The sequence below is a fragment of the Ipomoea nil genome, unplaced genomic scaffold (genome assembly GCF_001879475.1).
Source record: "Ipomoea nil cultivar Tokyo-kokei standard unplaced genomic scaffold, Asagao_1.1 scaffold3251, whole genome shotgun sequence".
Taxonomy (NCBI): Eukaryota; Viridiplantae; Streptophyta; class Magnoliopsida; order Solanales; family Convolvulaceae; genus Ipomoea; species Ipomoea nil.
In genome coordinates, this window is record NW_017619679.1 from 1,057,889 (window position 1) to 1,083,674 (window position 25,786).

At 38.0% G+C, this 25,786-nt stretch overlaps 2 protein-coding genes and 2 non-coding genes across 4 annotated transcripts; 2 read left to right on the forward strand and 2 right to left on the reverse strand.

Annotated features, from left to right (window-relative positions):
- Window positions 1-3,628: 3,628 nt before the first annotated feature.
- Window positions 3,629-5,894, reverse strand: LOC109169138 (protein FAR1-RELATED SEQUENCE 5-like). The gene is made up of 3 exons (XM_019318014.1): window positions 5,664-5,894; window positions 5,069-5,406; window positions 3,629-4,529 (listed from the first exon to the last, which is right to left on the reverse strand). Exons 1-3 carry the CDS (start codon window positions 5,892-5,894, stop codon window positions 3,629-3,631), a joined length of 1,470 nt encoding a protein of 489 aa, XP_019173559.1.
- A 1,822-nt stretch (window positions 5,895-7,716) lies between these two features.
- TRNAA-CGC lies at window positions 7,717-7,789 on the forward strand. The gene has a single exon. It is a non-coding gene; the product is annotated as a tRNA-Ala (tRNA).
- Window positions 7,790-14,213: 6,424 nt separating this feature from the next.
- On the forward strand, window positions 14,214-14,286 carry TRNAA-UGC. Its single transcript has one exon. It is a non-coding gene; the product is annotated as a tRNA-Ala (tRNA).
- An 8,085-nt stretch (window positions 14,287-22,371) lies between these two features.
- Window positions 22,372-24,271, reverse strand: LOC109169161 (ankyrin repeat-containing protein NPR4-like). Its single transcript, XM_019318032.1, has 2 exons — window positions 23,633-24,271; window positions 22,372-23,319 (listed from the first exon to the last, which is right to left on the reverse strand). The coding sequence occupies exons 1-2, from the start codon at window positions 24,179-24,181 to the stop codon at window positions 22,642-22,644; spliced, it is 1,227 nt and encodes a 408-aa protein (XP_019173577.1). The 5' UTR covers window positions 24,182-24,271; the 3' UTR covers window positions 22,372-22,641.
- Between the last annotated feature and the right edge of the window lie 1,515 nt (window positions 24,272-25,786).

Genomic DNA, 25,786 nt, shown 5'->3' on the forward strand with positions numbered 1-25,786 from the left:
TTAGTTGCGGTAGTGCCTGAATTTAAGCACGTTTAGCCCGTTAATTTAGTTCATCAATTTAAAGCCTTATCCATATGTGAATCTACAATCTTTAGATCTCCCAAACGATTTTACTTCAAACATGAGAACACATGACTTAGGGAAGTTTCTTGGGGAGGAATACTAGTTCTATGGCCCTGGCTTAAAAGTCTTGTTGCTACTAGTCCCCTTGCGACGCTACTCTGTCTAAGGAGTTGGTATTTAACCGAGCTTCGTCTCGACCAACTTTCTTGGGAGTATACCTAATAATTGTCTATCATGTGTTGGTTTAATTTGTTTGTTAGGCTTTAAATTTCCCTTTTGCCAAGTGATTACAATTTTAGATTAATTAAAGAGTAGCCACAGCATCTTTAATATACTAAAATTGTCTAAGGTTTAAATTACATAAAGATGGCAATGATAATTGTCTAGTGATCTTATAATTTTAATGAGTTGGGGAGTAGCCACAACATCCTTAATCAGTTAAAATTATATATTAAGCAGTTTATCTTGATCACATACAGTTGTGGACATATCATTTGTGATTAATTGTATGTAATATGATGGAATTTAACCCACATGCAATTTCGTTATATTTGTATAGTTAATCAGGATGAAATACTGGACTACGATCATAATTTAGCCCACATGCAATTATGTATCGGAATGTAGTTTAGTAGTTTTATCAGTGATGATAGAAATAAATCAATTTTATTTACTTTATGGTTATTTGTAAATAATTCTCATCTCTATCATAAAGTTTAATTTTATGATGTAAATTTGAAATCATATTTCTTAATTTACCCACAGGGATTAAGGAAAGGAACATGATTTCTTAAGTTTTTTTTTTTTTTTTTTTATCATAATAGTTGTAATGAATCTTATTGAGTAAAACTTTAGCCTACATGCAAGTTTTATGTCACTTGATTCTTCAACTTATTTGATAATTGTTTCATCATAAAATTTAAAATTTCGGTTGGATCTAATTGAGTAAAACTTTAGCCCACAGGCAAGTTTTATGTCACTAGATTCTTCTGTCTATTTAGTAATTGAGATAAAATAGTATCAAGGGTTTAGTTGGATTTAATAGAATTAAAACTTTAGCCTACATGCAAGTTTTATGTCAATAAATCCCACAACCCACTAAATAATAATTTTATCACAATTTCTTAGAATTTATAAATTTAGTTCAATTATAATTCTAAGTTTCATGGTTTGCATTGGCAAAACATGTATTCAGTCACTTCCCAAAATTTAGCCCCTTTTATTAATTGTTTCATGAAGCTTACTTGGTTATTTGGATCAACTATAGTAAGTTATGTGATATAATATACCTCTTTGGATTCCAAGAATAAAATGTACCTTTTGAGCCAAATTTCAATTGGTTTTGGACAGTGTATTTTATTATAGTATGTCCAACTACGGTGGGGAGTCATGTCCTCATTAGTTATTCCTTTAGTTGGACTATAATTGGAATCATATATTGATTATTTAGTATGCCCAACTAATGGTGGGGAATTATATCTTCATTAATTAGTTGGTCAAATCAATTATGAGTACGTATATCATTAATTTTGCTAAAGAATATCTTAATCAGTGGGAGTGATCATTTAAAAAAAAAAAAAGAGGATCATTAAGATACTCCATAATCAGTGGGAGTGATCACTTAGAAAAAGATCATTAAGATACTCCATTAAAGATTTTGGATGTAATAGGCTTCATACATCCTAAATTGGATTGTATGTCAAACAATAAGTCCAAAAGATTCCATAAGTATTAATATTGTATTTGTTCATATAAATTCATATTGGTTTAGCAACATATTTATGAAAATGTTGTAACAATATTGAGGAGTTTATTAGAACAAAACATATAACTTGTGGTGCACTGTTAAGTGATAAACTCTTCAGCATTTAGTAGAGTCTTTAGTTTCTTCGAAATTGATCCTGGGCCATTTTGGTTTGTAAGGCTCAAGAAAATTTTGATAAACATAAAAGTAAGACTCATAATGTTCAGTTCATTTTAAGGTGGACATTGAGATTATTTGGAAATTTATGATGTATGTTTAACATTTCAAATTTATGGACTTAGAGTTTTTGTTTATTGTCTAAGTTATTGGAATGCTTCTGTGACTTGACTATCTTTTGGCTATTTTGATGAGTGAGAGTGACAGACGTGTCAACTCCAAACTTTTAGCCGTTAGAGGTAGTACTTATGTTAACTTATAAAGAAGTCATGGAATATAGTTAGCATTATGCTAACATTAAGAGATCTCTACCTAAGGCATGCTTTTAAGGATCTTAGAGATCATATAGTGTACTCTTTTGTACAATTTGGATGGTTTTCTCTCTTAAGTTGCGCATATATATTTTATTTTGAGAAACATCCCTTAAGGTACCAGGAATAAACATAGGGTTTGTTCATAAAGGATTCAAGTTGGGGAATCAAAATGCATGTGATCATAGGAGATATAACTCACTTATTCAGTAGAGGACATATTACTATGGTTCGTGTGTTTTGTTCTTTGATGAGAATTGTGCTAGTACTTGCACCAAGTGGGAGACTGTAAGACTTTCCCATATGGGCCTTACTTATGTGGTGCAAGTGGACTAGGCCCATTAAGTAATCGGTTGGACTGGACATTAGGTTAAGTCTGTATTCCACCCATATGCCTATATAAACCCTGTATTGATGGGATACATGACACATTCATTATATAGCACTTAAGTTATGGTACTCATACTGCTCAGAAAATACCAGTACACCATCTAGGGTTCTGAGTCAAGTATGGGACAAAACGGCTAACCTTATTCTGCAGATCTACTGTTCAAGAGGCAATACAACAGGATATCAACCATGGCTGGAGATCTACAGTGTTTCCGCTTCCGCTACTACGAGTTAAGTTTCTCGTAGATTATACTCTTATATTTAGATCTCACACTGTATGCATGGGCACTCCAGCGTATGTGTATAAGCAGTGCAAAAAATGCTACTAACAGTAATAGGTGATTAAAAAACTGATGTTATTGGAATGCACTAAATGAATTACAAACTGACTATATAATCCTGGGTACAGGCCAACGAATCGTACTGAATAAAAAAAGGGAGTAAAACAAACCAATTTAAATAGGATACAGAATTCTTAGCAAGTTACTTTGACGGGCAACTACGGGCGTTATGGTGAGCATATTTACCACAGATCCCGCACTTTCGACCGATTTTGGCATTTTTTGTCGATGGCTATCTCCCTGTGGCTTTTTATACGCTTTCCAGTGCCTTTGTTCTTCTCTTGGGCGGGGGGCTTGATTGTTATTGATTCTTGCGGCTCAACACCGCATAATGCCCGTATCGCAGCACGGTTACCCTTAACAGGGTTCATAGATAGTCCGTCACTACTGAATTCTGCGGTAAGGTCCTTCAGTATCGAGACCATTCGCGTTTGCCGCTCTAGGCTGTTGCCTACCAGTCCAACGCACGTGTTTATCTCAATCCACAGTTGTGTTGCTACAGGGGTTGGCTTATCACCATTTGACGGTACTCCTTTGCATGCGCCGCAAGTAAGATGTTTGCATCATCGGCTAACAATGTATTCAGCCGGTAACTGTTCCATCTATGCACCCCGAAAAACCACAAACATATGCCGACAGACCAAGCCCATTCTTCGGAACAAGATGCAGCTGCATGATGCTCCAAGACCACCAACCTTGTAGTGCACGGTCGCAATAATGTTGCCCTCATTTGCAATGTCGTAATGGGTGTTATCCCCGTCTTGGCGTACACCGATCACAGAACAATAAAAACAAGCTGCTTCTATTTCTTTCTGTAGCTCATAAAAAATAGTGATCGTGAATTCTCGTGCAATATTACGCTCGAGTGCTAATGGCGTTTTAAACTCAGGCAGGTAACCCTCGCACTCTGTGTTTAATTTATCTTGTCGATAGCGCTGCGTTCCCAGCGCGCTCTCGAATTGCATGTAGAACTCTACCAAACTGGAATGGGGGCGTGTGAATTTACCGTATACACCGTTTTCTGCTTCTGACCGCGATGTGGTTCTTAGCAGCCCACTCATGGGCAAATCAAAAAAGTAAGCCGGGATCCAATTCTCCCTTTCACCAAATATTTTGCTAAACCACCGATGGTTTGTTAGCTTGTACTCATCCATTAATAGGTGCCATTGCGCCTCAAACTCATCAATGCAGATTCTTTCGTTCCAGACGATAGCGTTTAGTTTTTTGCGAAACTCATTGCCTAGCTTTTCATAAACCTTTGTCATAATGTGCCACATACAGTAGCGATGGCGGCAATTTGGCAATACTTGTTGGATAGCAATTCGCATTGCTGGGTCTTGGTCCATCACAACACATAATGGGCTCTTGCCCATTGCAGCTATAAATTTCTCCAACAGCCAGCTGTATGAGTCAACGTCTTCCTTAGTGAGCAAACCGCCCCCAAAAGTGATGCATCGTTTGTGATTGTCCACACCCGTAAACGGCACAAACACCATACTGTACCTGTGAAATAAGAAGGAATGCATTAGTTCCAAAATTACTCGTGTACGTTCAATACAAAATAATTAGGCATCAAAGGGCTATTTAGTATGAAGTTAGTCGAGGGCCTACCAGAACATCAAAATCAAAATAGAAGCAATAAATAATAGTTAAGGTGAAAAATAAATATTATTTAATTAGAAAAGAAATACCTCTATTCAAAAATAATATATATGCAGATATATACATACCCACCTACCATCATGATATTTGTTTGTGCATGCATCATAGTCATTAACAATATAAAAATTCTCCAAAAAAAAAAAACAAAATACACACACATGTTCGATACAGTAACTTAGCAAAATTCAAAGCATAATTAATAGGATTATATCATTTGAATGAGATTTTGCAAGTAATTCAGACATGGAGTAATTCAGCAACAAAAATGTGATGCTCAAAGGGCATTTGGGTGGGCGTGACATGCACATGCAACTACCAGTACACACATTGTGCAGGGGTTCATTCTAAACATCCACAGTAATTAAAGTGCAATCTCATACCTGTTTGTTTCGTAGGCGGCATCGAAGGAAATATTATCGCCGTAGCAAGAAAATGTCCGCCTACTGAGGGGATCAGCCCAGAATAGACGCGATAGCCGGTTTTCCTCATCCATATGGTATTCATAAAAAAATTCACTGCACATTTCTTGCTTGGCTTTGAAGGTGGCGATAATCATCTCCCCATCAGCTACATTAACGTACGTTTGGACATCTCGCTTAAAATTGTGGAATTCCACGTCCGTTACGCCGACATTTGCATACAATCCGGTGGCTTCCTTGCAAAACCGCAGCCCCGTTGAAGAACCAATGTTGGCCTTAACACAATTACCTAAAAAAGCCTGGTGGACCACATTGAGACGTCGGTTAATTCGCATAAAAACTTTAGACGAATCTGAGCACAATTTATGGGTGTGTTCCTCGACAAAAACGGTAACGATGTACTCCCAGAGCCTTTTTTTTTAAAGCCGATCCTCGCTCCGCAATTAACTCTGTTAGAAAGTCGGCGGCAGCGCTCCGGTTTATCTCTAGCATTCACACACCGATCATGGTCGCGGGGTATCCTACCACCAGCTCTGAACCCTTACCGGCTGCACACCAAATATCGCAAGTACACTTCTTCGTCTCGGTCATGCTTCACGGAGCTACATCGAACGTCAAACCCGATGGTCCGCGCGTAGTTGGTGTAGCATTGGATACCCTCGTTTAGTGTTCTAAATACACGCCCCACTGCCGGCAGCTCTAAAGCATCCATGGCGGGGTTCAAATTGTGGTCGTCGGGTGGCGGTAACTCCATTGCACAGCCACCCTCGTCCGGTTCGCATGCCATCACCCTTCGTCGGTACGTCGCAGGTTCGTTACGGATCAAAGTCGACAAGCGTAAGCAAGCCAAGGAATACGTGTTGGAATCCTATTCAATTAAGATGGGAGGGAAGTTACGTGATTTGAATTCTATTCAAATAAGATGCATACTTGAAGTAATATACAGCTGGCAGGGATCCCATGGTGCATAGTGCATGCGTCTGTTGCGAGGAGCAAATATTTGGCCATCCGATCCAATACATCGACGCACCTGATTGATCCGCAAGTTCACACATTAATAATGGTTTGCACATGAAAAATAGCCTATATATATATATATATATATATATATATATATATATATATATATATATATATATATATATATATATATATATATATATATATATATATATATATACAATGAATAAGATTGCAGTCGGGGACGTAGCTCAGATGGTAGAGCGCTCGCTTAGCATGCAAGAGGTACGGGGATCGATACCCTGCATCTACAATCATTCATAAGCAATGGTTTTCAATGTGCAACAACGTTAAACCTAGTCAGACCGGCCATAGTAACACTCCAATTGACAAACATACTAGTATAAGTTCGTCGCTCTCGCTAAGCATGCGAGAGGCACGGGGTTCGATCCCTCGCACCTCCAGGTTGTTTGTTTAAATATGATGTTGAATATATATATATATATATATATATATATATATATATATATATATATATATATATATATATATATTCAACATACATATATATATATATATATATATATATATACAATGAATGTGATTGCAGTCGGGGACGTAGCTCAGATGGTAGAGCGCTCGCTTAACATGCGAGAGGTACGGGGATCGATACGTTGCATCTCTAATCATTCATAACTAATCGTTTGTGCAACGACGTTAAACCTAGTCAGACCGGCCATAGTTACACTCCAATTGACAAACATATTAGTATAAGCTCAAGCACGGGGTTTGATTCCCTAGATCTCTTGTCGACATTTAATCCAATTATTGTAGCTCATATGGTAGAGCGTTCGCTTCGCATGTGAGAGACACGGGGTTCGATTCCCCGCACCTCCAATCGGGTTCATAACATCGACCATAGTAACACTCCAATTAGCAAACATACTAGTATAAGTTTAGCTGTTCAGCACATTCCCACATTAATGGGGGTGTAGCTCACAAACATACTAGTATACCCACATTAATAGCGGTGCTTTTCAATATGCAACGATCTACCGACCATAGTAGCACTCCAATTGACAAACATACTAGTATAAGTTCAGCGGTTCAACTCATACCCACATTAATGGGGGTGTAGCTCACAAACATACTAGTATACCCACATTAATAGGGGTGTAGCTCACATGGTAGAGCAGCCAGCCCCCACATTAATGGGGCTATAGCTCACATGGTATACCCACATTAATAGGGGTGGTTTTCAATGTGCAACGACGTACCGACCATAGTATCACTCCAATTGACAAACATACTAGTATAAGTTCAGCGGTTCAACTCATACCCACATTAATTGGGGTGTAGCTCACAAACATACTAGTATACCCACATTAATGGGGGTGTAGCTCACATGATAGAGCCGCCAACCCCCACATTAATTGGGCTGTAGCGCACATGGTAGAGTCGCCAGGCCCCACATTAATGGGGCTGTAGCTCACATGGTAGAGCGCAGGCACGGGGTTTGATTCCCCAGACCTCCAGGTGGTTGGTTTTGTCGATATTAAATCGAATTAATTCAATTTATCGATTTAAAAGTGATTTTGATTCCAATTGACAAACGCACTTGTCTAATTTAAGCTCATACCTAAATTTATGGGGGTGTAGCTCATATGGTAGAGAGCTCGCTTCGCATGCGAGAGGCACGGGGTTCGATTCCCCGCACCTCCAGGTTGTTTGTTTTAATGTGATGTTGAATATATATATATACACACACATATATATATATATATATATATATATATATATATATATATACATATACATATATATATATATATATATATATATATGTGTGTGTGTGTATATATATATATATATGTGTATATATATATATGTGTATATATATATATATGTGTATATATATATATATATACACATATATATATATATACACATATATATATATATATATATATATATATATATATATATATATATATATATATATATATATATATATATATATATATATATATATATATATATATATATATATATATATATATATATAATGACTGAGATTGTAGTCGGGGACGTAGCTCAGATGGTAGGGGCGCTCGCTTCGCATGCGAGAGGCACGTGGTTCGATTCCCCGCACCTCCAATCCGGTTCATAACCAATCAATGTGCAACGACGTCAAACCTAGTTAAATCGACCATAGTAACACTCCAATTGACAAACATACTAGTATAAGTTCAACTGTTCAGCACATACCCATATTAATGGGTGTGTAGCTCACAAACATACTAGTATAAGAGGTGGTTTTCAATATGCAACGACGTACCGACCATAGTAGCACTCCAATCGACAAACATACTAGTATACCCACATACCGTGTAGCTCACAAACGTACTAGTATACTCACATTAATAGGGGTGTTGCTCACATGGTAGAGCAGCCAGCCCCCACATTATTGGGGTTGTAGCTCACATGGTATACCCACATTAATAGGGGTGGTTTTCAATGTGTAACGACGTACCGACCATAGTAACACTCCGATTGTGCAACGATGTACCGACCATAGTAACACTCCAATTGACGAACATACTAGTATAAGTTCAGCGGTTCAACTCATACCCACATTAATGGGTTCAACTCATACCCACATTAATGGGGGTGTAGCTCGCAAACAGACTAGTATACCCACATTAATGGGGGTGTAGCTCACATGATAGAGCCGCCAACCCCCACATTAATTGGGTTGTAGCTCACATGGTAGAGCCGCCAGGCCCCACATTAATGGGGCTGTAGCTCACATGGTAGAGCTCCCAGCCCCCACATTAATGGGGCTGTAGCTCACATGGTAGAGCGCATGCACAGGGTTTGACTCCCCAGACCTCCCGGTGGTTTGTTTTGTCTACATTAAATCGAATTAATTCACTTTATCTATTTAAAAGTGATTTTGATTCCAATTGACAAACATACTAGTATAATTTCAGCTCATACTTACATTTATGGGGGTGTAGCTCATATGGTAGAGCGCTCGCTTCGCATGCGAGAAGCACGGGGTTCGATTCCTCGCACCTCCAATATATATATATGCTATTTTTCAGGTGCAAACTATTATTAACGTGTGAACTAGTGGATGAATATGGTGCGTTGATGTATTGGATCGTAGAGCCCAAATACGGTGGCGCACAAGACTATTCTGCAACATGCAACATGGGATACACATTCCCCTTACATAACTTACCTCGTACAGCGTTTGAAAAGAGTTTGAGAGTGCATACACCGCTATTTTGTTGCGTTGTTCACGGTTCTGATGTCTCATCCGCAGACCAAGTGTGTCCGGAACTACGAAGGGTGACGATGAGCGAATCCGAAACTGGTGAAAGAACAGGTTCGGTGCGTACTAACCTCGGCTCGTACAGCGTTTGAAAAGAGTTTGAGAGTGCATACACCGCTATTTTGTTGCGTTGTTCACGGTTCTGATGTCTCATCCGCAGACCAAGTGTGTCCGGAACTACGAAGGGTGACGATGAGCGAATCCGAAACCGGTGAAAGAACAGGTTCGGTGCGTACTAACCTCGGATCACGGCTGTCCGACGCTACGGTGGGTTTAACACCGACCGACGAACAAGACCGACTAGCGCGGCTGTTCTGGGCTGATCCCATCGGTAGGTGGGCATTCACTTGCTACGGCGATACTATTTCGTTCGATGCAACCTATGGAACAAACAGGTATGGGAAGTGAATATGATATACGTTGTTGTAATGAGTTTTATCGTCGTACGATTGAATACCAGTTGAGGATGACTATATATTTGTGTGTTACTCATCTTTTAAATAAACAATTTTCCATCAATTCTTTTTTCAATCATCGTTGTGCTATTCTGTGTTCATAGCTTCCCATCGATGGTAAAATAATGGAATTTGTTAAGGAGATTGAGTTCTTTAATCATCTGTGTTTGAGCATGAAATTTCCTTAATGTTATTCGTAGAGTTGTTGGGTTTATCTTGTGTTGTTCAAATTTTTTTTCTGCTCCTGCTGGCCTATTTAAGTTGTTGATATTAGTAAATGACTGTGAATCTTGAACTCCATTCGGAAGTACATATATAGACAGAAACAAGCATGTGGTTTGTTATTCAAAGCCAACATTATCATGATTATCATGCATTCCCTTCTACTGTGCAGGTACAGTATGCCGAGGGGCACACTCATTACGATGTCATCGATGGGTGCACCACGAGCCAGGAGGCCTTGATGCATCATATGCTCTGTACCCATTCCTACTAAGTGTTTGCACTTTAACTGTATCCTATCCCTGTTGATATTTGTTTTCCTTAAATATATACTAAAGCAGTGTATTGGTTTTTCGGTGTATTGATATTTCGACCGTGCACTACGAGCCTGGCGGCCTTGGTGCAACATGCAACTGCAACTTGTTCCGAAGAATTGGCCTGGTCTGTAGGCATATGTTCGTGGTGTTTCGGGACGCCCAGTTGGATCAGCTACCGTCTGAATACATTGTGAGCCATTGGTGCAACATGCAACTGCAACTTGTTCCGAAGAATTGGCCTGGTCTGTAGGCATATGTTCGTGGTGTTTCGGGACGCCCAGTTGGATCAGCTATCGTCTGAATACATTGTGAGTCATTGGTGCAAACACCTAAACTGTGGTGCATGCAGCGGTCACCTACCCAATGGTGATCGGACACCATCCGGAGCAACCCAACTATGGCTAAGATTAACACGTGCGTTGGGTTGGTGGGCAATAGCATGGAGCGCCAAACGCGCATGGTCTCGTAGTTGCCCTTCAAAGTAGTGTTGAAATTGGTTTTTTATTCGTTTTTAAATTTAGGACAATTTACTGCACTTTTATACTAGTCAACAAACTGCATGACCATTGCTACATGAGTACATGATCCTTCCAGTGAACCAATTATGGCGGTTATTTATTTTCACAATTTAAATTCCATGACAGTATCTAAACTAGCCCTACACTAGAATGTATTGTTGCATCTGCCAAATCAGTAGAAGGTTACTATGTTAGTCAACCCAACCAATGTTTTATTTCAAAATCTTGTGCAAGTCTCATCCGTATTTAGTACTGTACCACTGAAATTCATCCGCCTCACATATAGTTAATAAATAAAACTGTACAATTTGTCCATTAATTCACTTATGCAATTACTAGTTAAAGAAAGTTATTATTACTTAATACTGAAATCTTCCATAAATTATGTGTTTTATTACGTCTGAAATGACACAATTATTGTAATCGTTATTGACATTAACCGCTTTCTAATATTAAAATAACACTGCGAAAAGCATACACAAAACCCGTAAATACCACTGACTAACTAAGCTAAAGCATCTGGAAAATACTACCAACACTCCTGGATTTTAAATACGTTATTCCGGTGGTGTCCACTCTAAACCCTACTGGCTACGAGGTCTATTACATACGTAACTTATTCATGGCTAACCGGACTAGGCTGATCACTGGTGCATCTGCGCTAATCTCCGGCGCTCAAAGTCCCCGACGCGCGCCGCAATGCTGCGTGCATGAGTATCGGCCATGCTCAGTGGTATATTATGCATGTAGCGTTTGCATAGGTTGACTAGTTGTGTTGCATCCCCCGTGCAGGCCAGTGTCCCAGATCGTGCAGACCTCCCCAGCAAATGCCTCCATGTGACGCATCGTGATGAAGACCCCGGAATCAGACGTAGAAGTCGTATCCCTCCACTACATCTGCATCCTCTTAGGTTTCATGTTTCGTAGGCGTGCAACGCGAAGAGCCTGGAGGTTGGAGTCTAGGAAACTGGCAAGGCAGATTATCTGCACCAAACACACAAATACACCCCTTTAGTATATATTTATGGAAAACATTTCCATTTGAATGGGACAAGCATTTTCAAGCCCATCACATAATGCACTTCAAAATTGAAATGCTTTCAGTGGCAATAACGTCAATAAACATTATAGAATGAAAACACATTTGATCTAAAGGAGAAATTTGAACTTTTCCTGGTTATAAATAGAATCCTAAATCTACACTAAACAGCAATTCAAACTCACTTTGAATTGAGATATATTAAAAAATGTTCACACCTCACTAGGGATACATGGCAGATACACCTCACTAGGGATACATGGCAGATTACAAATAGGTAAAGCTAGTACGTCAAAACAATGTGTTACTACGCCTAATTAAAAAAGCTAAGCATGCAAAATGCAAATACATTGAAGATAAAGCATCAGGCATATAAGTGCAGAGCACATACATTTTTCCTCCCTTGGGTGCAGAAAAGGGAGATGGTTGAGAGGGCATTCATGAATGACCGAGACATCAACCAATCTTGAATAAACTACTAGTACTGGGATTGGTAATCTACTTTACAATCTTTAAGTCTTATGAACTAATATTACAGTTCAAAACACACTGCATTCTTTGGCTCAATCACATCCTTTTAAGATTGAACATAGTTATACTTAATAAAGTGCACTGCACTGCACTCGTTGCTGAACACAGAAATCCAACAAACTGTACTCAGGTACTGTAAACTTAAAACAAATAAGTAGCACAACTAACAAGCCCGACTACCTACTGCAGCATGATCCCGAAGCTCTTAAACTTAAAACCCCCCAAATGATTGGAATTTCCTGTTTCTTTCTACGCTACTCTTGGATTGAATTATTAACATAATGCAAATGCTGACTTGAACAACAACGCGTTTGGGTCTAGTCAGTATGTTACATATTTCATTTAAAATCTTTAGGGCAAAGAGATGCTAATATAGATCACATAGAAATTGACAATTTGACACACTAGCATATTATCAGTAGCTATTCAATTAAAATCCAAGCAGTTATATGATGTGCGTGTGCTTTTTGGCATATATTGAATTAGGCATTAAAGCTTGAAGAGTTTGCAGTGAGTGACTCATATGGTGAGAATGTTTGTTATTTACGTGATTTGGCTGATGCAAACAAGATGGTGAACACAACCCAGCTCTGGCGAAAAGACGAAGAACTAACCTTTTTGACCTCACCGTTGCTTCTACCTCCTCCGTGCCGCAACCCTCGACGCTATCCCTAACGCCTTCCGATCAACACCGCCCCATCCACCTAAGCCAGAAGCATGCCGGCACGACCGCCGTTTAAATGACCGCAACACAAAAGGAGGGGTCGCGGGCATTAATTGATGGCCGTTCCTACCCCGTTTCGGCCGGCGATCACCATTCGACCTCGCCATTAGCATTACGCGAAAAGAATTGATCGACAGAGGAGAGTTGGAGCACACGCGGTAAAGAACTTATCGACAGAGGAGAGAAGGGAGTCGATATGCCCTAGGACGAGAATTTCGGTGCCTTGGTACAGCTGTGTAGAGTCAATAGGCCTAAAACACTAAAACCCACCCACAAGAAAAAGAGATACAGTGCTCCTTCGCACACAATAAAACATACACCCAAATCCACAACCGCCCATCAGCCAAAAAGGGACGAACGATAACAATTCACACATTCACATGTTAAACATAGTTCGCACCTGAATGGAACTATATATATATATATATATATATATATATATATATATATATATATATATATATATATATATATATATATAATGTATGAGATTGCGGTCGGGGATGTAGCTCAGGTGGTTTGCGCTCGCTTAGCATGCGAGAGGTATGGGGATCGATACCCTGCATCTCCAATCATTCATATCTAACGGTTTTCAATGTGCAACGACGTCTGACCTAGTCAGACCGACCATAGTAACACTACAATTGACAAACATACTAGTATAAGTTCAGTGGTTCAGCTCATACCCACATTAATAGGGGTAACGTCTGACCTAGTCAGACCGACCATAGTAACACTACAATTGACAAACATACTAGTATAAGTTCAGTGGTTCAGCTCATACCCACATTAATAGGGGTATAGCTCACATGGTAGAGCCGCCAGCCCCCACATTAATAGGGGTGTAGCTCACATGGTAGAGTGCAAGCACATGGTTTGATTCCCCAGACCTCCAGGTGGTTGGTTTTGTCGACATTTAATCCAATTTATCTATTTAAAAGTGAATTTGATTCCAATTGACAAACATACTAGTATAATTTCAGCTCATACCAATATTTATGGGGGTGTAGCTCATATGGTAGAGCGCTCGCTTTGCATGCGAGAGGCACGGGGTTCGATTCCCCGCACCTCCAATCGGGTTCATAACCAATCACTGTGCAACGATGTCAAACCTATACAGACATAGTAATACTACAAGTGACAAACATACTAGTATAACTTTAGCGGTTCAGCTCATACCCACATTAATGGGGGTGTAGCTCACAAACATACTAGTATACCCACATTAATAGGGGTGGTTTTTAATGTGCAACAACGTACCAACCATAGTAACACTCCAATTGACAAACATACTAGAATAAGTTCAGCGGTTCAACTCATACCCACATTAATGGGGGTGTAGCTCACAAACATACTAGTATACCCACATTAATGGGGGTGTAGTTCACATGGTAGAGCTGCCGACCATAGTAACACTCCAATTGACAAACATACTAGAATAAGTTCAGCGGTTCAATTCATACCCACATTAATGGGGGTGTAGCTCACAAACATACTAGTATACCCACATTAATGGGGGTGTAGTTCACATGGTAGAGCCGCCAACCCACACATTAATGGGGGTGTAGCTCACATGGTAGAGCGCAGGCACGTGGTTTAATTCCCCAGACCTCCAGGTGGTTGGTTTTGTCGACATTAAATCGAATTAATTCAATTTATTTATTTAAAAGTGATTTTGATTCCAATTAACAAACATACTAGTATAATTTCAGCTCATACCTACATTTATGGGGGTGTAGCTCATATGGTAGAGTGCTTGCTTCGTATGCGAGAGGCACGAGATTCGATTCCTCGCACCTGTAGGTGGTTAGCTTATATGGTAGAGCGCTCGCTTCGCATGCGAGAGGTATGGGTGTTGATACCACGCATGGGCATCTCCAGCCGGTGACTAGTGTACGGCAGAATTATTCATAACCAATGGGCCTTCTCTATCAAGTGATCGATACCCCGCATCTCCAATCGTATTCCACAAACGTGACAAGTGATCGATACCCCGCATCTCCAATCGTATTCCACAATAATTCATAACCAATGGGAACGTGACAAGTGATCGGTGTGTCCCCGCTTACTACCACCGACCCCGCGCGTTAGATGTTTGGCCTAACAAACCTACTCCACGTGTCCCCCTTACTACCACCGACCTCGCGCGTGGCATGCATGGCCTAACCAACATACTCCACGTGTCCCCCTTACTACCACCGACCCCGCGCGTGGGATGCATGGCATATCCAACCTCAACGTCACCCACATTCTTTACCACCGCAGTCGGTGGGTGCGCCACTCCCTACTCCTTACTACCACCCCAGCAACCTCCACGTCACCCACATTCTCTACCACCCCAGTCGGTGGGTGCGCTCCTCCCTACTCCTTACTACCACCCCAGCAACCTCCACGTCACCCACATTCTCTACCACCCCAGTCGGTGGGTGCGCCCCTCCCTACTCCTTACTACCACCCCAGCTGGTGGGGGCTTGTCACCCCATGCCAGGGGGAGTCCGATAGGCTCACATTCCTAGTAATGCACTAGCCGAAAGAGTGGATTAACAACCCCCCCCTATCATACCTTCTCCTTACTACCACCGACCCTGCCATGGGATGCATGGCATATCCAACCTCCACGTCACCCACCTTCTCTACCACCCCAGTCGGTGGGGGCGCTCCTCCCTACTCCTTACTACCACCCCAGCCAGTGACAAGTGTACGGCACCAGCTAGAGGTATGGGGATCAATACCCCGCATCTCCAATCGTATTCCACAATAATTCATAGCCAATGGGAACGTGACAAGTGTACGGCATCTGCTAGTCTTTTCTATCCATCCTCCACATGTCCCCCTTACTATCACCGACCCCGTCGTGGGATGCATGGCCTATCCAACCTCCACGTCACCCACATTCTTTACCACCCCAACCGGTGGGGGCCTAATATTTAACTATAGTGACGAAATCATTCTAACAACAAATTACTCGTCACAATTATCATAAATTAAAATAAGAAAGCAACACAATTATTGTCACAATTTAGTACTTTTTGTTACAGAATTATAGAGCGTCACAAATATTTGTAACAATTTCATCACAAAAAATGATAATATTAGTGACAACAATATTTTTTCTCACAATTGTTTCTCATTTCTAATTGTACTAACCAATTGCATTTTTATTGACAAAAAAAGTTGTCACAAATATTATCAACAAGAGTGACCAACAACTATCTGTCACAAAAAGTACAAAAATTTGTGTCCACATTATATTTTGTCACAATTACATTCGTTCCGGCCATAATTATAATGCCGCCAAAATAAACATACGTTTAGTGACAACAAATAGTGACAACGCATGTTACGACACTATTATTCTAGTAATAGGGACAACTTATTCGTAACAAATATTTACTTGTCACAATTACCATATTATCTGTGACCAAAAAAAAGTTATCACAATTACCCCATACAATAGTGTCGAATTATTTTTTAGGTCACAAAAAAGGAATTATTTGTTACTAAATTACAAAGTGACACAAAATAATTGTCACTAAATGTCATTTTTCTTGTAGTGAAGCTGCTATCGCGAGCCATATATATATATATATATATATATATATATATATATATATATATATATATATATATATATATATATATATATATATATATATATATAGCTAAATGATGGTGTGCAATATCGGTCAGCCATAAACTTTGCGTTTGTGGATGAAATCCCCCGAGAAGCGTTAGAATGGCAGTTCCATTGAAATAGTCTTTTTATTTTTTAGCTTAGCCCCGTGCGTGTGTCTCAAGATAATTAGTTCACTTAGGGAATTGGGGAAATAAACAACTATGCCATATACGACCTAGAGTAATAGCAAAAAAAAACGTACGTTGATATTCAATATATATATATATATATATATATATATATATATATATATATATGTGTGTGTGTGTGTGTGTGTGTGTGTGTGTGTGTGTGTGTGTGTGTGTGTGTGTGTGTGTGTGTGTGTGTATTCAAATGAGGACAACTATATTATGAGAACAAATGTAGTCGTGTGTCATTGGTCTGTATGTTGTGTGCATAGATTTGTTAATTAATAGAGTCTGGGTTCAAAACTTAATGTTTGTATTCTAGTGTTACCCTTAATAATTTAAAATTAAATGACTAGGGCTTAAAGATAAGACTTTTGCAGGATCTTCGAAAAAACAACTGATTTTGAGGATTGCGGGGTTGCATTGGAAATACTTCTAAACAAGATTGGTGCGTGATTTCATCAACAAAAAACACCCTAGAGGTAAACTACGTAATTAACTTGCTTAATAATCATGTTTTATTAGTCTTAATTCTGGAATAAAGGAAATCCAAATAGAAGTATCAAATTATGAACGAGCTGCCCAGGCTAAACCATGGGCTAACTTATTCTCTGATATTGGAATAAAATTGAAGGACACTACTTCAAACTGTCGTTGAAGAAGTCTGCTAATGAAAAATAATATTAACATTAATATTAATATGTTATTATTTATTGAAAAATTTTAATTTAGGTCAAAAGTCAAAAGGTTAGGGAGTTGCGAAATGAACATCATAACTTTTTATATATGTTAGAAAGCAACTTGTTACCTCGACCATAGCAACTAATGATCATAGCTTGAATTGGCTTCGAAGGCGATCTAAAAAATATGAAGATGGAAGTTATTACATTCCCAACGAAAAAATAAAGGGAGTGTGATAAAATCGTGAGTAATACAAATACTTTAAATATATATACTATTGATGAGAATGCTAACATGTAATTTATATATTTTGTTGTGTTGAAATAGGTCGAGAAGTGTGAAGAGGTGAGTCAAGGCGCATTCCAAACAAAAAGACAGAATGATATATTGTCACCCGCTCTTGGCAAGAATGAGCACCCATGCATGTTATGCATGTGAGAGGTGTTGGTGTATATGTCACCCTCGGGGATGTGTTTGGTAAGGACGGGGAGGGTAGTAATTGTGTACTATGTTATGCATGTGTGAGGTGTTGATGTATATGTCACCCTCAGGGATGTGTTTGGTAAGGACGGAGAGGGTAGTAATTGTGTACCAGATAGTTCACCACTTATAAAATTCATTATTTTTTTTGGTTTTGTATTTTCCTACGGTCGAAACCTCCAGGGATGTGTAAGCTCTACTATTAGCTGATCGAGGGATGATGTGCTGCAGCACTTGGGAGATGAATCCAAAAAATTGGTTGGTCATCTAAGAAACTTGCCTCCCAAATTAGACTACATAGGGTTGGACCTAGAGCACACAATATAATCTTCCATCATTCTACTATAAACTCCGTTTATGTGATGTTGGATGATATCTAATCTAATCTAATCTAAAAACATAATAAGTGTGAATGAAAGTTATACACCTGATTTATGTCCGTTTTTTCCGTTAAGTTTTTTTTTGTACATTATGCTATAAAGGTTGTACATTAAAATATTTTGGACAAACATACCCCTACCGTTATAACTTCCGTTATCTTTTTCACTATTGTTACCATGCACATGCATCCACCATATATTTTCTTATCTTCTTCATTAATAATAATATATACACATTAAATATTTGAGTTATATGTTAATTATTACATAAATATAAATATCAAATTTATAAAAATGATTTACATTATTATTATTATTATTATTATTATTATTATTATTATTATTATTATTATTATTATTATTATTATTATTATTATTATTATTATTACTATTTAGAATAATTTAAATATCTAAAATCTAAATAAATTTAAAATTTTAATATAATATTGGGCACCTATTTATTGCGCATCGCGCATAAAAAAACTAGTATTAAATAATATATGGCAATTTATATCATGGATCAAAGTCTACATAACTTTATGAACCTTGAATTGAAACGACGAGGTACAAAATTCATAATCATAAGAGTTAGAATTTCATAACACAACAAAAAAATCACAATACAAGACACATACACATGTTGTATATATTTACGTATTTTTCAAATATGATTAAAGTACATAATTTGTGTTCATATGCACAAAATTTGTGAGTTTATTGCATTTTTGGTCCTACTGTTATAGGGGTCATTCCAATTTTAGCCCACTATAATTATTTTTGCCACATTGCGTCCACTATTATTAAAAGTGTTCCAATTTTAGTCCACGAAAAATCTTAAAGTGGACTAAAATTTGAACACTTTTAATAATAGTGGACGCAATGTGGGGAAAATAATTATGGTGGACTAAAATTGGAAAAGCCCCTATAACAATAGGACCAAAAATGAAATTCACTCCAAAATTTGACAACACAAGACATAGAAATTCATAACATGGCCCTTCCCGGGGGTGGTAGCTGATTGATTCCATTGTCATCTCCTACTCCATTGAGATTCAAATTGATGTTTCCTTGCCCATGTACCATCCTTCTTTGCTTTCTAAGATATTTGGCTCTCTTGTCAATCTTAAGGTCCAAAGGCAATAATCCTCATTCCCTCAAAGATCATGTGCGCATACAACACCAAGTCCTTAAATCCAAAAATCACAACTCAACAAACGAAACTTGTTATCGGTTAGCAAAAATAAAGTAAAACAAAAACGGTGGATTAGAATCCTAGAATAAAACTTTTACTAATGTTAATACTTTTAAACACCACTTCCCCGGCAACGACGTCAATTTGATTACAGTATATTTGACAAACAAATAAATATCCAGAGTATCGGGTTATCGATTCACAAGCGAGACTTATCAAGCACTAGCTACTAATCTATTCACGAGAAGCTAATCCTAACAAAAAGGGTGATTGATCAATTGTAAAAGTAAAACTAATTAAAAGAGAACAAAGTGAGCAAGTTGCTGAAAACAATAAAGTAAAAGTGAGATTCCTGGGATTCAAGTGTTTAATCACCTAGTGCCAATCTAGAGTGCAACATTTAATTTGGGGCTCAAACAAGTGTGAGAATGCATACAAGGAAAGGAATTACTCGCATAATTCCAACCTAAAATAAGTGAATATTAATTCTCATGATATAAACACTCAACAATTCATGAACAAGCATTCAAGACAAATTCTTAACAAATATACTCTCCCCAAGATGCAATAGTCAAATGCAATTGTGGGTGCTCTTAATTATGCCTTAACTCTCATTAAGACATGCATAAAGGTAGCTATCAAACGAGTAATTTAGGCCTTTAATTACTAGCATCAACAATATAAATCACAATTGCAACATAAATCATAAATCCCAAATGTAAATATATTAACGAAATTAAGAACTAGTTACATAGGTTCATAATATAAACACTTTCAACAAAAAATTCCTAAGTTGATTTAACCACCCATGGGCAAAATAGCATTCATTACAATAATATCAAAGAGTTCACAGGCAACAAAGAAAGTAAAAGAAAAAGGAAATGAATTCTCCCGAATCTTCCTAGATTTTCCTCGTTCCTCCAAGGTAACTTGTAGCTCTTGATGTGATCTCTTCTCCTTCACTCTTTTTGTCTCCAAAAACATAGCTTGATGCCTTAGGGTTGAGGGAAGATGGGCTTTTTATAGAGGGAGCCAAATAGGGATAAATTAGGAAGTTTCCGTGTAGCTTTCATCTCGCACAAGACGGTATTTTGACGCGTTGAGTCTTGTCTTCAATTTTCGAGTCGCTCACGGACTCGCCTGCTGGAACATTGCGAGGCGTCGAGTCTTCGACTCTCATACGGCCAATGCTACTGGAAATTTTGGATGCGCGTCGAGTCTGACTCTCGACGCGTCGAATCCTCTATATCATCACTATTCATTCCATTTTGGCTCCAAACTTATCTTAGAACTTCCCTTGCTTTTGCAATTGTTTCAAAACACTAACAAAACCGTAAAAACACTCAAATCAAGCATTAAACCATATCTTCATTAGAAAGCAAGGAAATAGGCATGGAAAGTGACAATTTAACGAACTTAAGCCCACAAGTAGATTCAAATAAGGAGGAAGAACATGCACAAATAAGCTCACATAGTCCACCACCTACTCGGAGTAGTTGTCTCCCTGTTGATCTATTCAGTAAGATTCAGGTAATATTAAAAGTTTTATAGTTTCTTTTAAACAAAGTATTTGAATAGGAGAATTAATATTGTGTATATCTTATTTTGTTTGGACAATTACATTTCGACGCCTTGTCCCATATGTTTGGTTGGTAATGCATTATCTGTAGTTGCAAGAGCAACGACGCATAAAACTAGACTTGATACTATAGTGTACGGTGAAAAAGTCTTACCTCATGTTAAAGTTTATGTGGATGAGATATTTAAAGGAGCAGAGGCAACTCCTTTACTAGCTCGAAGTCCATTTCATGACATATTGGAAGAAATCGTGGGAACTGTCACCCAATGACCTCTGCAATTAGTTCTTTAGAGTGAGGTAACAACTTTAATATCTTGTTCAATTTAATATCTTCTACTTTTTTTTTTTTTTTTTGAAAACATATCTTCTACTTGTTATTAAGCTTTTTAATTTTTGATTCGTACGGAAATACAAAACCAAAAAAGTGATGAATTTTAAAAGTAGTGAACTATCTGCAAGTACACAATTACTACCCTTGTTCCTGATGATGTGCTGCAGCACTTGGGAAATGAATCCAAAAAATTGATTGGTCATCTAAGAAAATTGCCTCCCAATATAGACTACATAGAGTTGGACCTAGAGCACACAATCTTCTATCATTCTACTATAAACTCCATTTATGTGATGTTGGATGATATATTAAATAATATATGGCAATTTATATCGTGGATTAGAGTCTACATAACTTTATGAACCTTGGATTGAAACGACGAGGTACAAAATTCATAATCATAAGGGTTAGAATTTGATAACACAAGACAAAAAAAAAATCACAATACAAGACGCATACACATGTTGTATATTTACGTATTTTTCAAACATGATTTAAGTACATAGTTTGTGTTTATAGGCACAAATTAAAATTTGACAACACAAGACACAAAAATTCATAACATTAAGATACAATTAATAATTTGTTTCAGGTACAAAATAAATACTCTTTAAGGTACAGACTTTCATAACACACAGCACAAAAATGAAAAAACTCACAACATTAAATACATACACATGCACAAGGTCCACAGTTCATTATATTGTTAACCTTGGTCATCCCATAATTATTGATAATATATATAATTGCAGATAGACATGCAACAGTGGATCGATCAGCTCAATCTTAAACCATTGCACTTGAAGAATTCTTCTTGGAATTGTTGTAGGACGATGAGCTTCTCTTCAATGGTGTCGGCCGCAAACATGTTATCACCGCTACTGTGATCTTAATTACATACCCAGCAGCAATAATCACGGCAAGTGTTGCAAAAACACAGCACCAGAATAAGGTCAGGATGTAAGCTGTGACCCACTCTTGCTAATCCCACGAAGTAATCATATTGAGGCACGAAACATAGCTGAAACTCGCTGCAGTAATGGCGACCCATATTGTGATCATCATTGCGTACATGAAGAATTTGCGATGAAGGGGTAATCCACTTATGAGTAACAGTATGACACTGAGAGATGCCAGAAAGCTTAACGTGTTGGCCACCATGAACACTTGATAAGCAACTGGTTTGTAATTAGACATCACAGATTCTCCTATTCTACCTTTGCCACTCACATTAGAACTAGGCGCCGGTGCTACATCATCATTCCTATATATATAATATATTCCAAGTAAATAACTAAACCAATCATCCGAAATCACATCTTCTTGGTAGATAAGTTTAGTTTCCTGCATTACACTGCCAGGGGGGCTAACAATGGCCTGAAATGCCATTGTTGCCAGCAACGAAGATGCCACCATTAACCCCTCACGCATTTCATCAAACCAATTCTCTGCATTTGGCTTCTTGTACTTGTGCATATCACTATTATTCTCTGATTCTTTAATAGCTTCCTTGTCCCTCCTCACAACTACTTCTCCGATTTCCATCTCTTTCCCATTATTATTTCTAGTTTGTAATAAGAGAGTGTCCATACCTCTTACCCCATTCCCATTTACAGCATTCACTTGTATTCTACTACGGTGGACCAAAAACTTCAAAGCCTACAACATAAAAACAATTTTCATGTCAGTGCCAAAACCTCAGCCCCAACAAATTAATTAAACTAATACATATATAAAACCTTGTTGGGCAAAGTCCAGTAAAGGACCAAATCCAGAACCGAATGTCGGACAATGTTATGGCGGTCTATAAGTAAGGAAATAAAGTTGGGCCAACTATAGCTTTTGGAATAATGATAAACGCTTCATCCTAACAAATGCTATGAGAGTCAAGTCAGGAGTTCTAGTTAGGTCTGATCTGAGTGGTAAGCTTTTGATCCTAACAAACCAGTTCTTGAAAATAAATTAAGTTTACCTCGCCATCTCGGTCTCCAATCATCTCCACAAGAAACTTGAGAGCCTCCAACTGCCCATGCTTAACACACATCTGCAAAATGCTCTCTCCCAAAATCTCACCATCTATCGCCATCACCTCACTTAATAATTCTTCACTGCCACAAATTTCATCATCCCCATCACTCATCTTCATCAGCTCCTTCAACACCTCAACTCTCCCTTTCACAGCTGCAAGGTGGAAGGGAGTGAGGCCATCTTTATCTCTAACTTTACAGATCCCGCGATCAGATAACAGTAAACATCTAACCAGGCCCGCATGCCCCATGGCAGCCGCGAGATGAAGAGGCGAAGATTGACTGGAATTCAACTCTTTGGCTAGCTCGGGCTTTCTCTTAAGGATTTCATTGGCAAAATCCTGGTATCCCAGCATCGCTGCCACATGCAGTGGTGTGTCGGAGTAAACACCACTAGCCATGCTTCTCTCCAGAATCAGAGGATCTTCATCTAAAAGCCTCTTTAAGCTTTCTACATCTCCTTTTAGTGCAGCTTGGAAAACCATTCTTTCCATTTTTGTTTTCAATTTTTCCGAATGAAGATCGAGGCTAGCTAGCTAGCTAAAACAAGAAATGAAAGCTAAGTTGGACACAACTACACAAGATGCAATGATGTGTAGGAGTAAACATTAGATAGCCATGGAATATATTTATAGGGCAGGCAATAAAGCAAGGTTGCACGGTTTTATTCGGATAATTTTGTTAATGGAAGGAAAATAACACTTTTTCTCTTAATTATATAGTTATAAGCTAATGGTCTTGTGGAGTTGTGGTCGAGCAGTATAGCTAGTCTAGTATATATATGCTTATTATGTTTTATTTGTGTTTAAATCTTAACTCTGCTACTAACATTAATTTTGTTGCTAACATTATGTAACAATTATATCAAAGCCTGCACACAGTACAGTATTTTCCCTTGGGTTTGCATGCCTAATATATGGTGTTCGTGATGAGTATTCTAGGACTTAGAACCTCATTACTGTTGGGGACTTATGGGGCTAATTATTCACAAGTTAATAAGGGTTCGACTCATCATTCTTTATGCAGTAGAATTAAGGCTTATTATTCCCATGTAATAATGACTCCCAATATGAGACAATCTAGAATTTATATTCTTTATAGCGCTCCAAGTCCAAAATGTGTATATAAATTAAATAGACACCATACATTGGGAAAAGGACAAGTAATTTCTGAGCAATACAACATATTTGTTCTCTCTGTATTTTCTCTATATTTTTTTATATACTCTTTATTTAAGGGTAATGTTGGCCAACCGTTAAGTGTCCAAAAATTATTAAACCAGCACTATTCATTCATACTTCACACCCCTGACTTCATAACAAAACTTTACAAGTTTAAGACTTTCCCCTCCCTAAACACACACATTATTATTATTATTATTATTATTATTATTATTATTATTATGGCATGATGATTGTAAAACGAAATCTCGTTAGTCGATCGAATTAATAACTTTTGTTCTCCACTATATATCTTGGAATATTCTTATCTGGAAATTAAAGTTGAGGCTATAAATGGTAGGGTATACATTTATTATTCCTTCCAATCTGATCTAAGAGTAGAAAATTTTAAGCAATCTAGCTATAAAGGATAATTGTATAAAGCAAGAAAGAAATACATAAACTTGATTTGAAACCGTAAACATATATATGATATATATTCTTCAATTCTTATCTGAGATGGCAACAATTAAAGCAATATGTAGCATCACTGTCAGAGAGAATTGAAGAATAAGGCACGAAAGAAAATTAATAACACGTTTTGAAACCAGAATATATATAGGATTAGATCGATGAACAGTGATATTGATGGAAGGTAACAAATCCATTATTTCTTCAATTCATCAACAATGGCCACACAGAAGTAGTAAACAAAATGCAATAGCTTCAATCATAACATGCTCGATTTGTCCCGTGGGCAAGTCCAGTTGATTTAATCGATTGATCACCTTAAAGTTTTGCTCTAGTCACAGTATAGAGGTTCGAATCCCACTAGCAACTTGAGGGTCATTGTGAGACCTTGACCGATCAAAGGTAATGAAGACCCCTAGTGTGTAGAGTATACATGCAAGAGATGAGAACTTGGAATTGACGGGGGGT

Coding starts and splice junctions, on each gene's coding strand:
- LOC109169138 (XM_019318014.1), bottom strand. CDS start 5,894: ATGGCATGCGAACCGGACGAGGGTGGCTGTGCAATGGAGTTACCGCCA. Junction 5,407..5,663: donor AAGTGTACTTGCGATATTTG/GTGTGCAGCCGG, acceptor GTGGTCCACCAG/GCTTTTTTAGGTAATTGTGT. Junction 4,530..5,068: donor GCCGCCTACGAAACAAACAG/GTATGAGATTGC, acceptor CTTATTTCACAG/GTACAGTATGGTGTTTGTGC.
- LOC109169161 (XM_019318032.1), bottom strand. CDS start 24,181: ATGGAAAGAATGGTTTTCCAAGCTGCACTAAAAGGAGATGTAGAAAGC. Junction 23,320..23,632: donor TTGGAGACCGAGATGGCGAG/GTAAACTTAATT, acceptor TTTATGTTGTAG/GCTTTGAAGTTTTTGGTCCA.